The following is a 20841-nucleotide window of genomic DNA, read 5'->3' on the forward strand; positions in this document are numbered from 1 at the left end:
CATTAAATTGTACATATTAAAGAATAAATAATACCCTTATCTAAATGCAGTAGACAAAAGACAAAATTAAGATTTTTATTGTAGCTGAGTAACCAATACAGAACAGAATCATAGAATTTTAGAAACGCAGAATCATATTGCTGGAAGGGATCTTTATATAATCCTGGAAATAATTGTCCAGCATTTATTGAAAACCTCCAGTGGTGGAGCACCCACAATTCCATGAGGCAAGCTGTTCCACTGGTTAAATGTTCTCTCTGTCAGGAAAATGCCTCTTTAGTTCTAGGTTGGATTTCTCTTTGATAATCTTCCATCCCTACTTCTTATCCTATCTTCAAATGCTATGGAGAATAAATTGACCCCTTCTTCCCTATGACAGCCCTTCAAGTATTAGAAGATGGCTAACATGTCACATATAAAACTTCTCTTTTTTAGGCTAAACATACCTACTTCTAGTAGCCATTGCCTCTTGCGATTTAGACTCCAGATCACTTATCATCTTTGCTGCTCTTCTCTGCATACTTTGTAGGATCTTAGCATCTATTTGTATTGGGATGACCAGAACTGGATGCAGTATTCCAAGTACTATCACTTCTTGTGAACATGATACTATCCCTCTGTTAATGCAGTCTAGGACAGTATTGGATTTTTGACAACTGCAGCACACTGTTGATTCATACTTAAATAATAGTCCACCAGGACTCTCACAGGCACTGCTCTAGAGCCCGACACTGCCTATTCTGTACCTTTTCTTGTTTTTCCTGCCTAAATTACTAGACAATCACTTGTATGAAATGGTATAGGGTCTCCCGCTTGAGCGGGAGGATTGGACTAGAAGAGCAAAGTCCCTTCCAGCTCTATTCTGCTTGATATTTATACCACCAAACTGCATCTTATTGCATGGAGTTCAGTGCTCAAGTCTGTCAATATCCTTCTGAATCTTGAGTATATCTTCCAAAGTGTTGGCAATTCCATCCAATTTGGTATTATCAATAAATCTGATAGTGCCCCTTCAATATCCTCATCTAGGTCATTTATGAAGATATTGAGTAACAGAATAACAGAGTTGGAAGGGACCTTGGAGATCTTCTAGTCGAACCCACTGGTCCAGCAGGAAGCCTAATATCATTTCAGACAAACCTGCTGTCCAATCTCTTCTTAAAAACTTCCAGTGTTGGAAAATTCACAACTTCTGGAAGCAAGTTGTTCCACTGATTAATTGTTCTAATTGTCAAAAAATTATCTTTAATTCTAGGTTGGTTCTCTCCTTTATTAGCTTCCATTGTTTCTTGTCCTGCATTTAGGTATTTTGGAAAATAAGTTGACTCCCTCTTCTTTGTGGCATCCCCTATTACAACATTGCTATCCTATCACCCCTAATTCTTCTTTTCATTAAATTAGACATACTCAATTCCTGCAACCATTTTTTATATGTTTTAGCCTCCAGTCCCCTAGTCTTCTTTATTACTCTTCTCTGCATTTTTTTCTAGAGTCTCAACATCTTTTTTATGTTGTGACCAAAATTGTATGCACTGTTCCAAGCGTGGTCTTACCAAGGCATTACAAAGTAGCATTAATATTTCACATGATCTTGATTCTATCCCTGTTGGACTGCTTTGGCTTTTTTGGTAGCTGCTGCACATTGCTGGCTTATTTATGTAATAGTCCACTAAGACTCCAAAATCCCTCCCACAGTTACTACTATTGAGCCAGCTATAACCTATTCTATATGTGTGTATTTGGTTTTTCTTGCCTAAAGGTAGAATTATACTGGGCCCAAGATGAAACCTTGAGGTACTCCACTGCATTCGTCCCTCCACCAGATCTGCATCATTGAAGTGGCTAGTCAGCCAACTGCATAACAGCATAACATTATAACAGGACAGAGTATAATCTTAAGAATGTCAGCAAGTATTACTGGTCTTCTCTTTATGTTAGACACTCTTAGGTTCTTTATTGTTTAGGCTTTTTAATAAGGTTGTTTCTGAAGTGTTGAAACCCCCAAATCACTCTTTAAGCTCAGATTGCATTTTGGAAAAAAATGAATCCTTAAAAGCAAGTGATATGTCAATTGTATACGACTTTTCAGATTGTGTTTTTTTCGAACGGTGTGATAGATATGATTTTTCTGAGTAAGATCTGTGTAGTTTGTACAAATCTATAGTAGGACAGTTAAGATTCTTCTTGCCACAGTTCATGGATCAGCATTTAGGATGCTTTTTAACTGTGCTCCCAGCCACTGTGATCCCAGGTTGTCAATGCTATTGTGCGATAGAGCCTGTTTACTTCCAGTTTAGCTGTATGAGTCAAAATGAGTTATTTGAGACAGTTTTGTCTTGTGGTTAGGGTACCTGGAGAGAAAGTGAGAGACCATGAGTTCTAGTCCCTCCTTAATCATGAAAGCCAGCTGGCTGACCTTGGGCCAGTCACTGTCTCTCCAGCCTAACATGCTTCACAAAGTTGTGAAGAAAAATAGAAGGATTATTAAGTATCTTCACTGTATTAAGATGTTTATTGAAAAATAATAAATGTGTGATAGAAATTAAATACATACATACATTCATACATACTTTTCCATATTTCAATCTGTGACAATGGAATTGTGCAACTTGAGGTAGATTGCTTTCCTTGCTGCAGAAACTCCTGCCTTACCCCATTCCTCAATACTTTAGTATGCCCTGACCAGAATGCTACTGTGGCACTTTCCATTGCTGGGCTGATCTCCCTTTCATGAACTCCTTGGTACCTTCAATGAAAGCAATCATAAGTCATTGTTCAATAGTTCTTAAAGTCTCCTGAAATTTGTGGGAAAGTAGCCATGGCTGTGTTAAATTGCTTTTAATTTCTCCAATATAAATTATACCCACTTGCTAACTTTCTGCCCATGATATCACCTAGATCTGGCCTAGACTTGTATTTCTAATCTAAGCTACAAAATTACGTTTGAGTTCTGTTCACTTTGTGCTTACCATTCCATAGGCCTATATTAATATAAAATGTAATGGGGACAGAATAGTTTGAAGAGTGAACCTAAAGAATTTTAAAATCTTGTATTTATATCTAAGTGGAAAATTCAGCTAAAACCAAATTGAGGAGGAAATGAAATTCAATTTTTGCAGTATCTCATATGTGTGGTTTCCTGTAAAAACACCTGCATCAGAAAGCAGGATAGGGCTTGGGTGGAGTAAAAATTAAGTTTTTAGCAAGTCTTTCGTAAGCCGGATGTTAGGAGAGGGACAAGTGACTTGTGACATCACTTATTTCATGCTAAGATTTGCCATTAAAAAATTGGAACAAATTAATAGAGAAAATTAGACCAAATTTAATTGAATTTCTATTTAACAAAGAAATATTTCTCTGAATTCCAACTGCATGGAACAGACACTAGGCCTGAGCACATACACAGTTTGTAAGCATCAGAGAAAGAACTTGTTACCAATGTTTAGCTTAGGTAGTCCTCGACTTACAACAGTTCATCTAGTTCAAAGTTACAATGGCACTGAAAAAAGTGACTTATAACAATTTTTCACACTTATGACCTTTGCAGCATCCCCATGGTCATGTGATTTACATTCAGAGGCTTGGCAACTGACTCAGATTTATGATGGTTGCAGTGTCCCAGAGTCATGTAGTCTCCTTTTGCAACCTTCTGACAAGCAAAGTCAATGGGGAAGCCAGATTCACTTAACAACTGTGTGACTTAATTTAAGAATTGCAATGATTCACTTAAGAAATAAGGTGAGAAAAGTTGTAAAATGGAGCAAATTCACTTAACAAGTTTCTCACTTAACAACATACATTTTGGGTTCAATTGTGGTCATAAGTTGAAGACTACCTGTACTGGATATTCAGCATGAAATAATATAAAGTGTATATTTTTACAATACTGAATGCTGGCTAAAAACAGCACCACTGCACTAATCCATTATGGCCTTGTTCTTTACGGGATTGGTGAGTGCTTCAGCTCACAACTTGGAAAAGGTAATGCACCTTGCCCACAGGAAGACATGGTCTGAAATCCTTATGGAATTACTGATTATTTTAAGCAGACAGAGAATAAAACTGCTTTCTTTATTAATATAACCTTGTATATTTTGGGCAGTATAGTAGATCCTGTTTTTCCAGAGGGGGTGGGGAAAAGATAATGAATGTTACCAATTATCTCCTGCAAAAATTATGGTGAAGTTTAACATTGTAAGTAGGCTAGTCAGCCCCATTAGGTAAACCTGCCTAGGAAAACCACAAGAAAGGCTGACATTACTTTTATTGAGATTGACCATAATAACAGAATCTTGCAGGTCTGTTTTCTTTATTATCTCCCTTCTTGTACTTCAGTGAATTGGGGAGGCATATGCCTGAACCACTTCTGAATGTTATCTGTTTTGATTTTTTTAAAAAAGCTTCAGTCTCTTTTGTCTAGGTAACAACTTATTCAACAGCATATTCATATACAATAATTTTCCTTATTCCTTATCAAGTAGATAAATGCAATTGGCTGATAAAGGATGCAGTTTTTGCTTGTTTACTTTTGTTTAAACCAGAAGTAAACAACATGATTTCCAAAGGCAAGATTAGTAAATTGGTTTATGAGGAGCATTCCCTGGATATTATGCTGGAAAGATGTGGCCAAGGAAATGGGTGGATTTAGAGATCTTTCCAGTGAGATTTTTTACTATCCGTACTTTTACACCTGGTGTAAAAGCACCTGGTGTACAAGTGCCATTTGGAATTATCATTTCCCAAGACTTGACATAAACCTTAGCCTGTGTTTGAACACAACTATTATATGCCTTGTAGTCCATATTTACCAGATGATTTTTCTCTGTAACTAGCTGAAAGGAATCCGTCTCCTTCCATATGACATTTCATTGGGTGCCAGGTTTGTGTTAATTTGAGTAGAAGAACATTTTATAAAAAATGAACGTTATTGCCCCCAGTTTATGAAAGTTATTGGTAAGAAACATAGAATAACATTTCCCTTGACCAGGGAAGTCTATCATATGAGGAAAGAGAAAGTTGGGAAAAATGTATTTCATCCCTTGGCAGATGTTTTGCTTGGAGAGTTCCCACCCCCTACAGGTTCATATACTAAAGGATCGGGTCAACAGCAACAGTGATGGATTATGAAAGACATTTGGTCTAAGAGAGGATGGAAAAATCTCAGTGAAAATGTGCTGTCTTCAGCATACAGAGCCCTATACGACTTAGCCTAAGTTACCTACTAGATTGCATATTTCTATACAAGCCAATCTATCCTCAAATCTTCAATGGAATTCCTTTTGTAAATCATGACACAACATTAAATCAATTATCATTACTATTTCTGTATCTATGTTGAGAAACCACCTGTTATTGCAGCTGAGCCAGGACTGGTCCTTTTTTGTTTATAGGAGGATTCAGATTTTTTTAATGCTGCTATCTTTTAGTTGTTAAGGTACCTGTTTTTGTAAGATGCCTGGAGTATGCACGCACGCGCGCACACACGCACACACACATACATGCAAATAACTTGGGGAACAACAGAAAAGTAGAACATCCAGATGTCATTAGGCAAGAAATCAAAAATGAATCTGCCATTATTGTACTCCTGTCAGTCATTTCCATTACAGTGACATCTTTAGCACACTGTGATTTCATCAAAGTGACAGTGTGAAATGGGTGTGATGATCCTGATGTTTGACATAAGCATATAAAAGTCATGACTTATGAAAACTTGTCATCTCACCTCAAAAGAACATTCTGTAATCTAACACTGCAGAATATGCAATTATCAAGGAGTTGGAAGAAATATTATAAGTAAAAATTACAATAACTGGTGGTTTTAGCTTAAAAAAATGAATGAAGTAAGATCATGTTGATATTATACATAGTGTCAGAAAAAATGCTTCTCAAAAATATTAGAAACCAGGACCATCTAAGATCATACAATTAAGATGAATACACATTAAGTGCCATGTTAATACATATTAACAGATAAAATATATAATAACTCAGTGTGTATATTCATCACATTTAATAGATGTGTCTGCTTGGAAATTTGCATATTTTAGCAATATGTTATGCCTGTCATCATGTGCACTCCTTAATAGGTCTTGAGTAAGAATCCATATTTAATAACTAAATGATAAATACATAGTTTCCTCTTCTTTATCACTTGAGGCTAATTTATTGCAGCTAATGGCATGGTTGTGGTTTCATTGTTTAGGGAAAAAAATAGGTCAAAATTATGGCTAAAGATACCTGAAGCACCATAGTTTTGTCCTCTTGATTTGGAATAGCAGATAAGCATTATCATATTATATTATATTTATAGCATTTCTTTCTACTCCTAAAAGAGGTTAAGCTGTAATGTTCTTTTATATGTGTAGATTAAGATACGTATATATGCATGTGGGAAGGTGCATTGTATATGTAAGAGTCCAGACAGACACAGTCATAAGTATAGTTTCTAAACGATATTCAGATCCTGATAGTTTCCTCTGAGTCAACAACATTATCCGTCCTTTACGAAGTAGGAGTAATTGTAATATATATGAGCCATTCAGCAGGTAATGCCTAAAAGGTAGAAACTTCCTAGCAACATGGGATTAAACCAGAAGGAAATCCTTCTGCTTCACTTACTGTGTAAGTAGGAAAAGGATCAACAGCATATTGGCTGACAAAAGGAAAAAGCAGAATGATTCCATGCCTTAAAATAGCTGTAAATTTATATTTAAAATCGTAGATATACAACCATAGATTAATTTGAAATGAGTTTCCTACATGATAAGCTTCCCATTCACACTTCTGTCCACTACAGAAAGCAGTCTTTTTTGAAATGAGCTATTTCCCTACTCAATTGAAAATATGATGACAGTGACCCAGAGATTACAGTGTATCCTCGACTTATAACCATTCAGTAAGCAACCATTCAATTCAATCGAAATAGAGTTGGAAGGGACCTTGGAGGTCTTCTAGTCCAACTCTCTACTCAAGCAGGAGATTCTATACCATTTCAGACAAGTGACTTTCCAGTCTCTTCTTAAAATCCTTCAGTGATGGAGCGTCCACAACTTCTAAAGGCAAGCTATTCCACAGGTTAATTGTTCTCACTGTTAGGATGTTTCTCCTTAGTTCCAAGTTGCTTCTCTCCTTGGATTAGTTTCCATCCATTGTTTCTTATCCTACCCTCTGGTGCTTTGAGAAATAAGTTGACCCCCATTTCAATCAAAGTTTCAGATATGCTGAACTTATTATATGTACCCAAACTTATGCATTGAAGAATCCCAATGGTCAAAGGATCAAAATTTGGCACTTGGCACTCTGCCAGCACTTAGGATCACAGAGGTGCTTCAAGTCCCCCATCTATTTATCTCTCCCCCATCTATGCACTCCCCACCCTTCCTTCCTTCCTGTGCTCCACTATCCCAGGTGACCTTCACTGTCGTCTTAATCCCACTGATGATGAGATGTTCCCAGCTTAGCTGCTGGGCTGGGGTGGTGGTAGGGCTTGGCCCCAGAATTGTGGCATGCCGAAAAGTTCTATTGTGCTCCACTTCTAAGAATTGCTTTTTTCTTTTTCTTTTCATCAAGTGAAACCCAGGCTCAGCCAATACAGCAGCCAGGCCAGGTACAGCTGTGGCAGGGCAGCAAGGGTTTCAGACTGCAGGTGGCAAAGGCAACTGCGGCTAGAACTGGGGTGAGGCAGCTCTGGCTTTCGTGATTGTGGTAAGCAACACCAGAGCCACACAGTTCTGGGGCTGCTTGCCATCCCACAAGACAGCATGCAGGGCAGCCAAAAAGGCAGAGAGGAATGAGAATTGGGGGTTGAGTTTAAGTCAATCCAATATCTTACTGAGGCTCAGGGCTGGGAGTAATCAAGTTCAGAATGGTTTGGATTGAGATGGGTGGGTTCTTGCTTTATGAGTCGTATTTGTTGGCCCTGTCAAGATTACAATTGTTACGTGATGTGGTCATATGATGTCTTGCTTTATTACAACATTGGTTAATGATGGAAATTCTGATGCCAATTGTGGAGGGCTCCCTGTATACTGTTATTATCTGATTTATGCAGCATATATTTCTCCTGTGATTTCTTTCTGTATGCTTAATTTTTTCTTTTGTTCTAACAGGTGAAAAATGAATACTTAGCTATGGTATATTATAATGGGATCTCTTTCATAAACCCATTACAACTTGTTTGGACAACTCTGTTCCATAACCTCTTTTGAAAAATGAAGGCTAAGAATACCAGAATAGGGCTATCATACTTAGGCTGCAAAAATTCTGAAGGGCACTAGATGTATGCAAGGAAAATAGATTGTCTGCTATTCCGCCCCCAAATATATTATATCACTCTTCTCTGTTATTTTGTGGTCTGTCTTTTCTTACAGAGTGAAATCAAGATGTTATGTCACCATTCGCAAGAAATGTTAAAAAAAAAATTCCTCCCATTCAGGGATCAAATGGTTATTTACAGCCAAGATCTAGTATTTTTAATTGAAGTATTGTCAGTCGGATAACAAAAAACAGACTCCCCAAGCCAGGCTTCTGGGACTTTATCTTGGCTAAAAGAATTGTTTGATGTGACTAGTATATGATTTGCCAAGCTGAGATGGCATGGCAATAGCAGGTATGGCCCTGCCAGAAAACTAGTCTCAGAGTTTTGTTTAAGAAATTTTTTTCTAACTAAACAGAGAGAACAAAATGCATGGAGCAGACTTGAAACATGTATTTGGGACTGGTTGCTCTCAAGCAGCAAAGAAACATGTTTGGAACTCAGATGTCTAGATGCCATTTAAATATTTTGTCCCAGTGCTTACTTCTTTGTTTGCAATTGCACCACCAGCTCCAGTTATTATTATGAATATGCTTCTTAAAAATTAAATAGGGAATGACTATTTTCCCCATCTTTCCATTTTGAAAGTAATCTGCTAGAAAATGTTAGTGTGATTACGTATCTATTAGAATTGCCGCACAACTCTGACTTATCTGGGTATAACAATGTAAACTATGTAAAGGCATGAAATATGAATACCAAACACTTCTTGGTGCTCAAAAGAAGAGGCAATATGTAACACATTAAATAAAATGTATTTATTTACTTGGTTATATATTTCAAAAGGAAGGTTTTGCTGAGGAATACCCAAATTAGAAAAACAAATTCTGTTTATTTGACAAGTACTGGTAAAGCGGAATTTAGGAATAGCCAGCAGCAAACTAGTGTTTGCTTTCATGTTAAAGCTATTTACACAAGAAACAGGCTAATGTCTTGTAATTGTTACAATAAAAGTAGTTAAAGAGTGCATGTTATACGTGTATTCTCCCAAAAATATACTTCAATCATTTATGCAATACTTCATAAAACATTGTGCAAAAAAGGTAGGAATGAAGGAAAGCGGAAATGAATGTGCACTTCCCTTATCTGTCCTTTTTAAACATTTCCTTTCAATAAATAGAGGATTAATATATGAAACAATGTGGAGTCAAAATAGAAATAGGTCCAAAAAGGTGTTCCAAATTCTCCATAATCTGTTCCTCCTTACTCAGCAATCAGATATATTAACCCTGTTGCTCTTAGGGTCATACAAATCAATATGAAAAGTTAATCATTACTGCAACTTTTCTTGACTTCAATAGAATTTAATTGAATATAGACCTGCTTCAATTCCATGTGTTAAAAGAATTGAAAAGAATGATAAATTTTTTTGTACTGTGACTTGATACAAAAGGAGAGAACACAAATATACTTAAAAATCTTTAGGCTTTGTTCAATTCAAAACCTGCCTTTAGTTTTAAAATACCCTGTTTCTCCAACAATACGGCCTCCCCCAATAGGAAGTCCCAGCATGTTTTATAGGCATGAAATGAAATTAAGCCCCTCCCCCCAAATTAAGGCCTATATTAAAACATGTGAAATGGGAGGGAATGGCGGGGGGGGGCTTGCCGTTAGGAAGTACTTTTGTGGCACACCCGGATATGGTGCTGCCTGCGTTGACCCCGATACGAAGTGCCCCACCAACGCCAAGGTCAACATCCAAGCCGTCGCTGCCCGCCCGCCCAAAGATGCAAGGGGGGGGGGGGAAATTAAGTCACCCCCGAAAAGACGGCCTAGCCATTTTTTCAGGGCTCAAAAAAAAATAAGACCCGGTCTTATTATATGAGAAACACGGTACTTGCTAATCAAAAGCCAACATCATGATCTGCCTTGTTTTTTATGGTCTTGGAATCACTATCCATATTACCTGTATCTTATTTGAAAACAAAAATAAACAGAGAACTTTCCTAACTCGGTGGGATTGCTCTTTTATTATCAGGAAAAGAAAGTCCTCCAGTAAGCGATGCTCCAGATGATGCTGATGAGCCTATGCCTGTACCAGAAGATCTTTCCACTAGCACAGGAGGATTGCCAAATTCTAGAAATGAAAGAGTTTTGGGTAAGGTTGTTGATACATGGGATTATTCTGCTCTGTCATGCATAAGATGTTTCACCTATACTTGGGAGGAAGATATTTAAGTCTGTACTCTCATTTTTGACAGCCCCTTTTTCATGTTTCTTTTCTGTCTTAAAAAACATTCAGATTTAAAAAAAAATCAGACAATACTCTATTTTTTAAAAAAAAATCTGTTCAGATTTCCCAAAATGTTTCATAATGAAGAACTAAATGTATAAAAGCAGGGATTATAGTGGGAAAGGATTGGAAGTCATACATGTTTTTCTAGAGCTAACATGGCTTATGGTTTAAAATTTTAACATCTTTAATTTAAATAGAGAGAGTACCTGGAATATTTATTCGTAATGCCAAGTCATATAAGTTTTTGGTCTTTAGTTAATGGATTGAAACTCACGGTTGGTTTCACTCATTGATGCTTTTTCTATTGTTTACATTTTAAAAAAAGAAGTGAGATAAAAGAAAAAGGATAGATGGAATGGGGAGAGAACAGTAAAAAGATTGCATTAAGGGAGAATAATTAGTATTGCAAGCTACTTCTGCAGCAGCCAACTGCCTGCAATTTGGCAGATCAAATCTCACTAGGCTCAAGGTTGACTCAGCCTTCCATCCTTCCCAGGTGGGTAAAATGAGGACCTAAATTGTTGGGGGCAATATGCTGACTGTAAACTGCTTAGAAGGAGCTGTAAAAGCACTCTGAAGCAGTATAAGTCTATTGCTATAAAAGTGAGAGAGAAAGAGATGGGGAAAACTACTAATGATTAATTTTAGTTATAAGGTAAAAAAAAAAAAAATAGAGGCTACTTACCTAAATCCATGTTATGGGTTTCTTCCTCTATTTATATCCAAAATAAGAGAGTGCATCCATATAAATAAAAAGAAAGACAGCTAAGTGTTCAGCTAGTATACACATATACATCAAATGAAGTAGAGGGGTGTGTATTTGTCTCCATTGCATAAGCTCACAGTGTACATATATGCATATGCAATACCTATACAGCATGTATGTATGTGTACACCCGCCTCTACTTAAGATTAACAACTCTGAATTTAGTTATGCAGAAGGCTAAACTTCAATTATTTGTTGCTTAGCTGGCAACAGAAATCAGAGCAAATCCCCTTCTAACTTGAGATCAATCTTGTTATGGGGGTGTGTGACAAAGTCAGGCTGGAGAAGGCAATACTGGCGGGCATAAGTTTGTTTGGAAACTACTGTTTTCCAGAGGACTGAAGCCCATTTATTACTAGATGCTCATAAAGAGAGTTGCATGTCATTCCTTTATTGAAATAACTTGTCTGGCTTCCAGTTTGTTTTCCAGGTAAAAAGCCAGGATGGTTTAAAGTCAAAATAAAACCATTTTTCACCTATAAATCTCCCAAAATTTGGGTGGTCTTCTTCCATGTCCTCAATCTACCTGATATTTAACTTGTTCAGACTGTGCCTGAGGAGTGTGCCTTTATAGTGGCTGCATCTAGACTCTGAAGTTTCTGTGTAGTGTAGGCTTGTCTCATTTACTCTCTACTGTACAAATAGTTCTTAATCCTTGACTTAAAGGACTTGTTTAATGGCTGTTCAAAATTATAATGGCACTGAAAAAAACTCACTTACAACCAGTCCTTAACACGAATGTCACTGTATCTTTGCAGTCACATGATTAAAATTTGGATGCTTGGCAACCAATCAACATGATGGTTGGAATGTCTTACGCTTTGGTCACATGATCACCATTTGTAACCTTCCTGGAGGTCTTCCAACAAGCAAAATCAATGGGGGAAGCTGAATTTGCTTAATGACTGCATGACTCACTTAACAACTGCAATATAAAGATCAAAAAATGGGGGGGGGACTCATTTAATGACCACATCACTTAGCAATGGAAATTGCAAGTTCCTGTTGCAGTTGTGGTTGTAAGTTGATACTGCTAGCAACATTTCCAGTGGCCTCCAAAGAAAATCTGCTGCTTTATTATTTTTGTTTTTTAATCAAAATTGTAGGGATCATCTACTTATTATTTTAAAAATTGCTGTTTTTATTGAGTCTGCAAATCACCACTTTACACTATACTATATAGAGGATAGTGGATAACATATAGTGTGTGTGTGTGTGTGTGTGTGTGTTTACCTACCTACACAAATTGTCCCATGTTTCCTAAAGTTCAGTTATACAAATAATTCCTTATGACAGTGTTTTGGCCATACTGGGAGATTTCCTGCTTTGCTACATGTGAATGTGCATGCATCTATGAACTAATTAGTGTGGTTTCTTCCCACTCTATGTTTCTTTTGATTCCAAGATAAGTAAAAAAGAGATAAGGCAAAAACTTTTTATCATGACAGTTGCAGCACAGCCATGAGGAAACATTCTTACACAGCAAATGTAATGGATATAGTTGCTAATGTCTATAAAACATTTACCTCTTTATTTTTAGAAGAACAAGCCGAACTAATAGTATAGAATGAATTATAGGTTTGGGAATTCTTTTTATCACTATTCTGTAGAACAGTAGTTTGGGACTGAAACAATTTTGTCTTCTCAGATTTTACAAATAAATCTATCATCACAAATAACACGAATTATATCTTAACTATGGTTACTTCTACCATTGGCCGGTGAAGTTTACCAATTGTTCAGTATTTTTATTTAGCTTATTCAAAGAAAGAAAATTATATCTGGAGAAGAACTAGACCTTCTTCCACAACATATACCTTGTCCAACAAGATGGAGCGATGACATCAGCAAGTATTGTGGGCCCAGTTCAGTCAGAAAAGAACTGGTACAGAACTCTTTCTAATCCAGTGCCCTGCTCAAGTAGGAGACCCTAAACCATTTCAGATAAGTGACTATCCAGTCTCTTAAAAAACCTCCAGTGATGAAGCACCCACAACCTAGGAAGGCAAGCTGTTTCACTGGTTAACTGTCCTCATTATTGGGAAGTTTCTCCTTAATTCCAGGTTGCTTCTCTCCTTGATTATTTTCATCCATTGTTTCTTGTCCTACCCTCTGGTGTCTTGGAAAATAATTTGAGGCAGCCTCTCACATACTGCAATACTGCTATCATGTCCCTCCTAGTCCTTTGATTCTCTAGACTAGCCAAACTCAAATCCTACAACTATTGTTCATATGTTTTTGTCTCCGGGCCTTTAATCATGTTAGTTGTTTTATGTTGTTGGATAGGACCCATTGTTGAAGTCTATCAAGATCTTTTTGGATCCTGAGCTTGTCTTCTCGGGTGTTGGCTACTCCTGCCAGCTTAGTGTTGTCTGCAATTTTGATGAGTTTGCCTTTTATTCCCTCATCTAAGTCATTTATGAAGATATTGAAGGATACTGAGCATGACAGAACCTGGGGTACCCCACTGCATACTTCCCTCTATGTAGCTATAATACTATTGAGTACAATTTGTCGATCAGTTACAAATCCATATGGTGGTGATGTTGTCTATCCCACATTTTTGTAGCTTACCAAGAAGTAGGTTGTGGTCTACTTTGTCAAATGTTCTGCTGAAGTCTAAATATACTGTGTCCACATTATTTCACTGGTCTACTGATTTAGTCACTTTGTTAAAGAATGAAATAAGATTGGTTTGGCATGATCTGTTTTTAACAAACCTGTGCAGGCTAATAGTTATAACTTTATTTGTTTCCAGATGATCACAGATCTGTTTTTTGGTTATTTTTTTCAGCATCTTTCCAGGTATTGATGTTAGGCTGATTGATCTGTAGTTTCCTGGATCTGTCTCCCCCCACTTTTTTTAAAAAAAGATGGGAACCACATCAGCTGTTTTCCAATTATCTGGTAGTTCCCTGGTGCTCCAAGTTTTTTGAAAGATATGGTACAATGGTTCCGAGATAACATTTACCAGCTCCTTCCGAACTTTTGTATGTAATCCATCAGGTCCCAGTGATTAATATTCATCAAGGCCAGACAGGTGTTATCTTACCATTTTCTTGCTTACCTTAAGTTTTACTTCTATTCTGTCTTTTACAGTTGGGTTTTTGATAGGTTGGGTTATAGTCTGTTTTTTGTGTGAAGATCGATGCAAAGAATGGATTAAGCAGCTCTGCTTTCTCTCTACTGCCTGTTACTTCCTTACCATGTTCTGTCTTTAATGGGCTGGCTGTTTTCTTGACTTTTTTCTTCTTATTTATATGTTGAAAGAAACTCTTTTTTATTATCTCTAACTTTTATTACAAGTCTTTGTTCATTCTGAGCCTTTGCTTTCCTGACTTCATCTTTTCAGATTTGGGCTATCTGCTGATATTCTGCCTTGTTGATGACCCAAGCTCTGTAAAGGACCTGGGAATACTCACCTCTAATGATCTAAGTGCTAGAGCTCACTGCAACTACATAGCCAAAAAGGCATTAAGAGTTGTTAACCTAATCCTACGTTGCTTTTTCTCTGGTAATATCTCACTACTAACCAGAGCATACAAAACATTTGCTAGACCAATACTCGAATACAGTTCATCAGTCTGGAATCCTTATCACGTATGTGATATTAACACAATTGAGAAAGTCCAGAAGTATTTACATTATATTGAATTCCAGTATGACGTGGTCACTGTTCACCTAAGTCTCCACTCTTCTACCCGTTGTAGAATACCTTATGCCACCAGACTCGAAATTCTAAAACTAGAAAACCTCGAATTACGCCGTCTTCGGTCCGACTTAAGCATGGTATATAAAATCATACATTGCAATGTCCTACCTGTCAATGAATACTTCAGCTTTAACCATAACAACACAAGAGCACACAACAGATACAAACTCAAAGTAAACCGCACCAAACTTGATTGCAGGAAATACGACTTCAGCAATAGAGTGGTCAATGTCTGGAATACTCTACCCGACTCTGTAGTCTCTTCCCCAAACCCCAAAAACTTTAACCTTAGACTGTCTACTATTGACCTCACCCTTTCCTAAGAGGTCTGTAGGGGCGTGCATAAGCGCACCAACGTGCCTACCGTCCCTGTCCTATTGTTTCTCTTATTCTTTTATTTTTCTTATATGTACCCATTTCATATATTCACAACTATGTATACACTTGTACTTATTATCTTGTAAACAATTGACAAATCAAATAAATAAATAAAAATAAATAAATAAATAGTTATGTGTCCCTTTTCCCACTTTTTGTACTTATCCTTTCTGCCTGCTAGTTTATTAGACAGATGTTTTGCAATCATGCTGGTTTCTTCTTGGATTTCTTGTTTTTCTTTTTTCAGTGGTATTGTGTTGCACTGTGCTTTTATGAGCATTTATTTATTTTATTTATTTATTTATTTGATTTGCCAATTGTTTACAAGATAATAAGTATAAATGTATACATAGTGAATACATGAAATGGGTACATATAAGAAAAATAAAAGAATAAGAGAAACAATAGGACAGGGACGGTAGGCACGTTGATAAAAATCATATTTTTAGTGTTTTCCATGCTTCTGGATTATTTTCCCCTTTTGGATTTTTATTCATGATATTTTGCTTGGGCTCTCTCTGGGTTTGTTAAAATCAGCTCTTTTAAAGTTTAAGATACTGGTTGGGTTATATTCTATTGCTTGTATTTACATTATATTGAATTCCAGTATGACGTGGTCACTGTTCACCTAAGATTCCAGCAACTTCAACTCCCTCTAGCAATTATTTTTTATTAATAAGAATTAGTCCAGTATAGTTTTTCATCTACTTTCCTCCTCTACTTTTTGGACGACAAAGTTGTCATCTAAGTTGGTTAGAAATCTGTTTGATCTCCCATTTGCTGCAGAGTTTGTCTCCCAGTTGACATCAGGGTAGTTAAAGTCTTCCATTACTACTGCTTCCTACATACATTTATTAATTGATTAGCAAAAAGTTCATCTATTTCTTCTGCTTGGTTTTGTGGCCTGTAGTATACGCCTATAGCAATCTGATTTCCCCCCTTTTATATTGACCCATATGGACCCAAGGAGGTTTTCATTCTTGGTTTTGTGTATTTCTGTAAATATCTAGTGATCTTTTATATATAATCCAACTCTACCTCCTCTTTTGTTAGATCTGTTTCTTTTGAATAGTTTGTATCCTTCCATCAGTACATTCCAGTCATGAGTTTCATCCCACCAAGTTTCAGTAATGGTAACTATATCATATCTGCCTTCATGCATTAATATTTCAAGTTCTCCCTGTTTGATCCCTAAACTTTAAGCATTAATTAATAGACATTTGACTCCTTTATAAGTCTTGGGTATATTTCTTATATCTCCTACTTGGGATTTCCATCTTGTCCATCACTCTCTACTTCATTATGTCTTTCTTTTTTATTTCTTGGCAAAAGGCATTGTATTGGTTGGAAACATGCAGAAAAGTCCTTCATCCCGCAGTGGATAAACAATGGCTAAAATGATGATGATGATTTAGTTTACTACATTTTAACAAACACACATTGGTTATCATATAAATACTTCATGTTGGTAGTGATCATTTGTGATCATTAGAAAGAGGCTTCATTAAAGGAAAAAAGCTTCCTTAAACAATTTTTTCAGGAAGTTATTTTTGCCATTCAAAATGGTTTATGAAATACAAATATAATGAAATACAGTAATGCAATACATTTGAGAGTTTTTTTTATTCAGTATACATAAGAGCAAATCTGATGTGGTATAAGGCTAGAAAACGAGAGACAGTGAGTCCTGGCCCCCCCTTGGATACAAAGCCAACTGGATGATCTTGCGCCAATCACTATCTCTTAGTCCTAGGAAGTAGGTGAGTATTATTTTTGAGAAGAAAACTGTAAGGACTTGTCCAGTCATCAGGAACCCACCGACTCAAAAGTGTACACACACACACACACACACACACACACACACACACACTTTCTATAAGCATCTGACAGTATCAACAAATTTTAATATAACAATAGGTACTTACATATATGATATTCAGCTTTGTTCGGGTATTTTCCCACGTCATTATAGTTGTGCTTTTAAAGTTGTAGCAACGTTTTGGCAGAATCTCATCTGCCATCATCAGGCTTCTGTATTGTATTCGTCTGTGAGTCAGACTTTCACAGTCAGTAATAGTAGTGTACACTTTGTAAATAGTTGAACAGTATTGAGGGAATTATTTGTTTAGCAGAGTGATGGCTTTTGGGAAAAAACTGTTCTTGTGTCTAGTTGTTCTGGTGTGCAGTGCTCTATAGCGTTGTTTTGAGGGAAAGAGTTGAAACAGTTTATGTCCAGGATGTGAGGGGTCTGTAAATATTTTCACAGCCCTCTTTTTGACTCGTGCAGTATACAGGTCCTCGATTGAAAGCAGGTGGGTAGTAATTATTTTTTCTGCAGCTTTAATTATCCTCTGAAGTCTGTGTCTGTCCTGTTGGGTTGCATAACCAAACCAGACAGTTATAGATGTGCAGATGATAGACTCTGTAGAACTGTATCAGCAGCTCCTTGGGCAGTTTGAGCTTTCTGTATTAACTGTGTTAATATCAGATACATAATGTGGGTTCCAGACTGATGAGCTGTATTCCAGTATTGGTCTAGCAAATGTTTTGTATGCTCTAGTTAATAGTGTAATATTACCAGAGAAAAAGCTATGTAAGATTAGGTTAACAACTCTTAATGCCTTTTTGGCTATGTAGTTGCAGTGGGCTCTAGCACTTAGATCATTAGAGATGAGTACTCCAAGATCCTTGACAGAGTTTGGATCATCATCTTGACTATTCAGCCTGTATTTTATTTTCTGATTTATTTTTTTTTGCCAATATGTAAGACAGAGCATGTATTTGTTGAGATTTGAAGTTGCCATTTGTTTGACCATTCTGATACATAGTCGAGATCTTTTTGAAGGGTAGCAGTATTGTCTGTGGCATTGAACAGCTTTACATCATCAGCGAAGAGAGCGCAGTTGCTCTTAATATAATCACTGAGATCATTTATGTAGAATATGAAGAGAGTTGGTCCTAGAACACTGCCTTGGGGGACACCACTGTTGACAGGTACAGAATTTGGTAGGACGCTCCCAATTTTGACCATTTGTTGTCTGTTTGACAGGAATGCTTCTATCCAGTTATGCAGGTGTCCAGAGATACCGTAAGATTTTAGTTTTAGGAGTAGTTTGTCGTGTACCACTGAATCAAAGGTTTTACAGAAGTCTATGTAGATTGCGTCTATTGTTTTGCCCTGATCGAGTTATGTAGTCCATATGTTTTTGCAGTGTAAGAGTTGCAGATGACAGGATAGTTTTTTTCTGAAACCAAATTGTTTATTAGAGAGTAGGTTGTTTGTCTCTAAGTGGAGGATAATGGATTGGTTAATAATTGATTCCATGACTTTACAGGTGATGCAGCATAAGGAGATTGGTCTGTAATTTTCAACTGGGCTGCGGTCTCCCTTTTTGAAGATGGGGATGACCGTGGCTTGTGACCATAGGTTAGGCAAGGAGCTGGTCCTGACTAGAGATCCAGCGCTTGCCCATTGCTTTGCGGGGCCCTGCAGGGCTGGGTTGTCTGTCTGCTCCTGTTCAACATCTTCATGAAGCCTTTGGGTGAGATCATCCGTCACCATGAACTGAGATATTATCAATATGCTGATGATACTCAGCTGTATATCTCAGCCTATGGGTGAGCTAAGTGATGTCATGGCCTCCTCTCACAGTGCCTAGAACTGTGATGGTGAACCTATGGCATGCATGCCACAGGTGGCATGCAGCGCCCTTCCTGTGGGCACATGAGCCATTGCCGCAGTTCAGCTTTACCACGCATGCATGCATGCCTCCCACCGACCAGCTGGTCATCGGGTCTCTGCTGTGCATGCATGGGGGGAGGGATGCATGCATGCGGGTCACATGCGCACATGTGGATGTGAAGCACATGCGCAGGGGGTGGTGCACGCATTGCATTTGGGGGGTTTGGTCACACACTCACGCACTTTGGGCACTCCGTCCAGAAAAGGTTAGCCATCACTGGCCTACAAGCTGTTAGGGGCTCAGAGGTGGTATTCAGCAGGTTCTGACCAGTTCTGGAGAACCGGTAGTGGAACTTTTGAGTAGTTTGGAGAACTGGCAAATGCCACCTCTGACTGGAGATTTTACAGTATCCTTCTCCTGCCACGCCCACCAAGCCACGCCCACAGAACCAATAGTAAAAAAATTGAATCTCACCACTGTAGAGACTGGATAGGGAGCAATAGGTTGAAACTGAATCCCGACTTGAAAAGCATCTGGAAGCTTGAGTTGGTGCAAAATGCACTAGCCTGCATCACTTTGTGCAGACCTTGGGGTGCACACACATTTCATCTCTTGTGTGGGAGTTGCATTGTTTGCCAATTTGCTTCCGGGTAAAATTCAAGGTGCTGGTTGTAAAGTTTAAAGCCCTTCATGGCTTGGGACCAGGTCTCTTGCTGGTCACATCTACCTGAGCTGCTAAAGTAGGGAGCCAAGGAATATTGTGGGTCCCAACCCCTAAGGAGATACATCTGGCAGGACCCAGAATAAGGGCTCTTTCCATGGTGGGTCCGTCCCTCTGGGACATCATCACTCCAGAAATTAGACAGGCCCCTCCCACTCTAACACACTTTCAGAAGGTTCAGAAGATGTGGTTCTGCTAGTGGCTCTGGGGAACCCAGAACAGGATGGAGCCCATTAAATGGCTGGTATGAATGTGTGTTGTTGCCAGGGTGGGGGTTGTTGTTGTTATTGTTATTGTTATCATCATTATTGTTATTATTGTTGTTGTTATTGTTATTGTTATTGTTGCTATTATTATTATTATTATTATTATTATTATTATTATTATTATTATTATTATTATAATATTTCTTTTATATTGTGTTTTTATGTTCTATAAGCTGCTTTGAGTCACCATGTGCGTGTAGGCAGCAATATAAATTTTCTAAATAAATAAATGAATAAATTTACCTCCAGAAGTTGTGGATACTCCAACACTGGAGGCTTTTAAGAACAGATTGAACAATTATTTGTCTGAAATGGTATAGGGTTTCTTTATTTTGGACTAGAAGACCTTCAATATCCCTTCCAATTCTTTTTGTTATTCTATTCTGTTATGTATTGGTGTAATTGTTCACTGACATTTTGAAGGTTTTGTGAAGTCACAGACCTGTCTCAAGGGTTTGACTATGTTTTGCTTTAACTTTGCTAATGATTAAATCAGTAGATGGAAACAAATGCTTGAGAAAAAAAAATAGATGCTATGATTTGTAATTTGTTCAAAAGGTAAAATAATGCACAGTCTCAAAAATCAATCATTTGAAGCATGGAATTTATGCAGCATTTTAGTTCTCCATGGCAATTCATAACACAAAGGAATAGATCATAGAAATTCTCAACATAGGGAGGGACTAAAAATGGGGAATAATAAAGGAAAGATAAGCAAACATATACAATAGGCAGAGATTATGGATGAATCATATTAATGTA

The 20841-nt window shown here is 37.4% G+C and overlaps 1 protein-coding gene across 16 annotated transcripts in view; it reads left to right on the forward strand.

The window, feature by feature from the left end:
* Positions 1-20841, forward strand: part of IKZF1 (IKAROS family zinc finger 1) — an 88991-nt gene that overhangs the window by 19589 nt on the left and 48561 nt on the right. For all 16 annotated transcript variants that reach the window (XM_087946454.1, XM_087946455.1, XM_087946451.1 and 13 more), the window contains one exon: positions 10296-10415. In XM_087946454.1, the coding sequence (XP_087802580.1) occupies positions 10296-10415 (120 nt within the window). The remainder of the gene's footprint in view (positions 1-10295; positions 10416-20841) is intronic.

This window comes from Notechis scutatus, chromosome Z (genome assembly GCF_049901735.1).
Source record: "Notechis scutatus isolate UNSWTSFEM ecotype Mainland chromosome Z, rNotScu1.2, whole genome shotgun sequence".
NCBI classification, from domain to species: Eukaryota; Metazoa; Chordata; class Lepidosauria; order Squamata; family Elapidae; genus Notechis; species Notechis scutatus.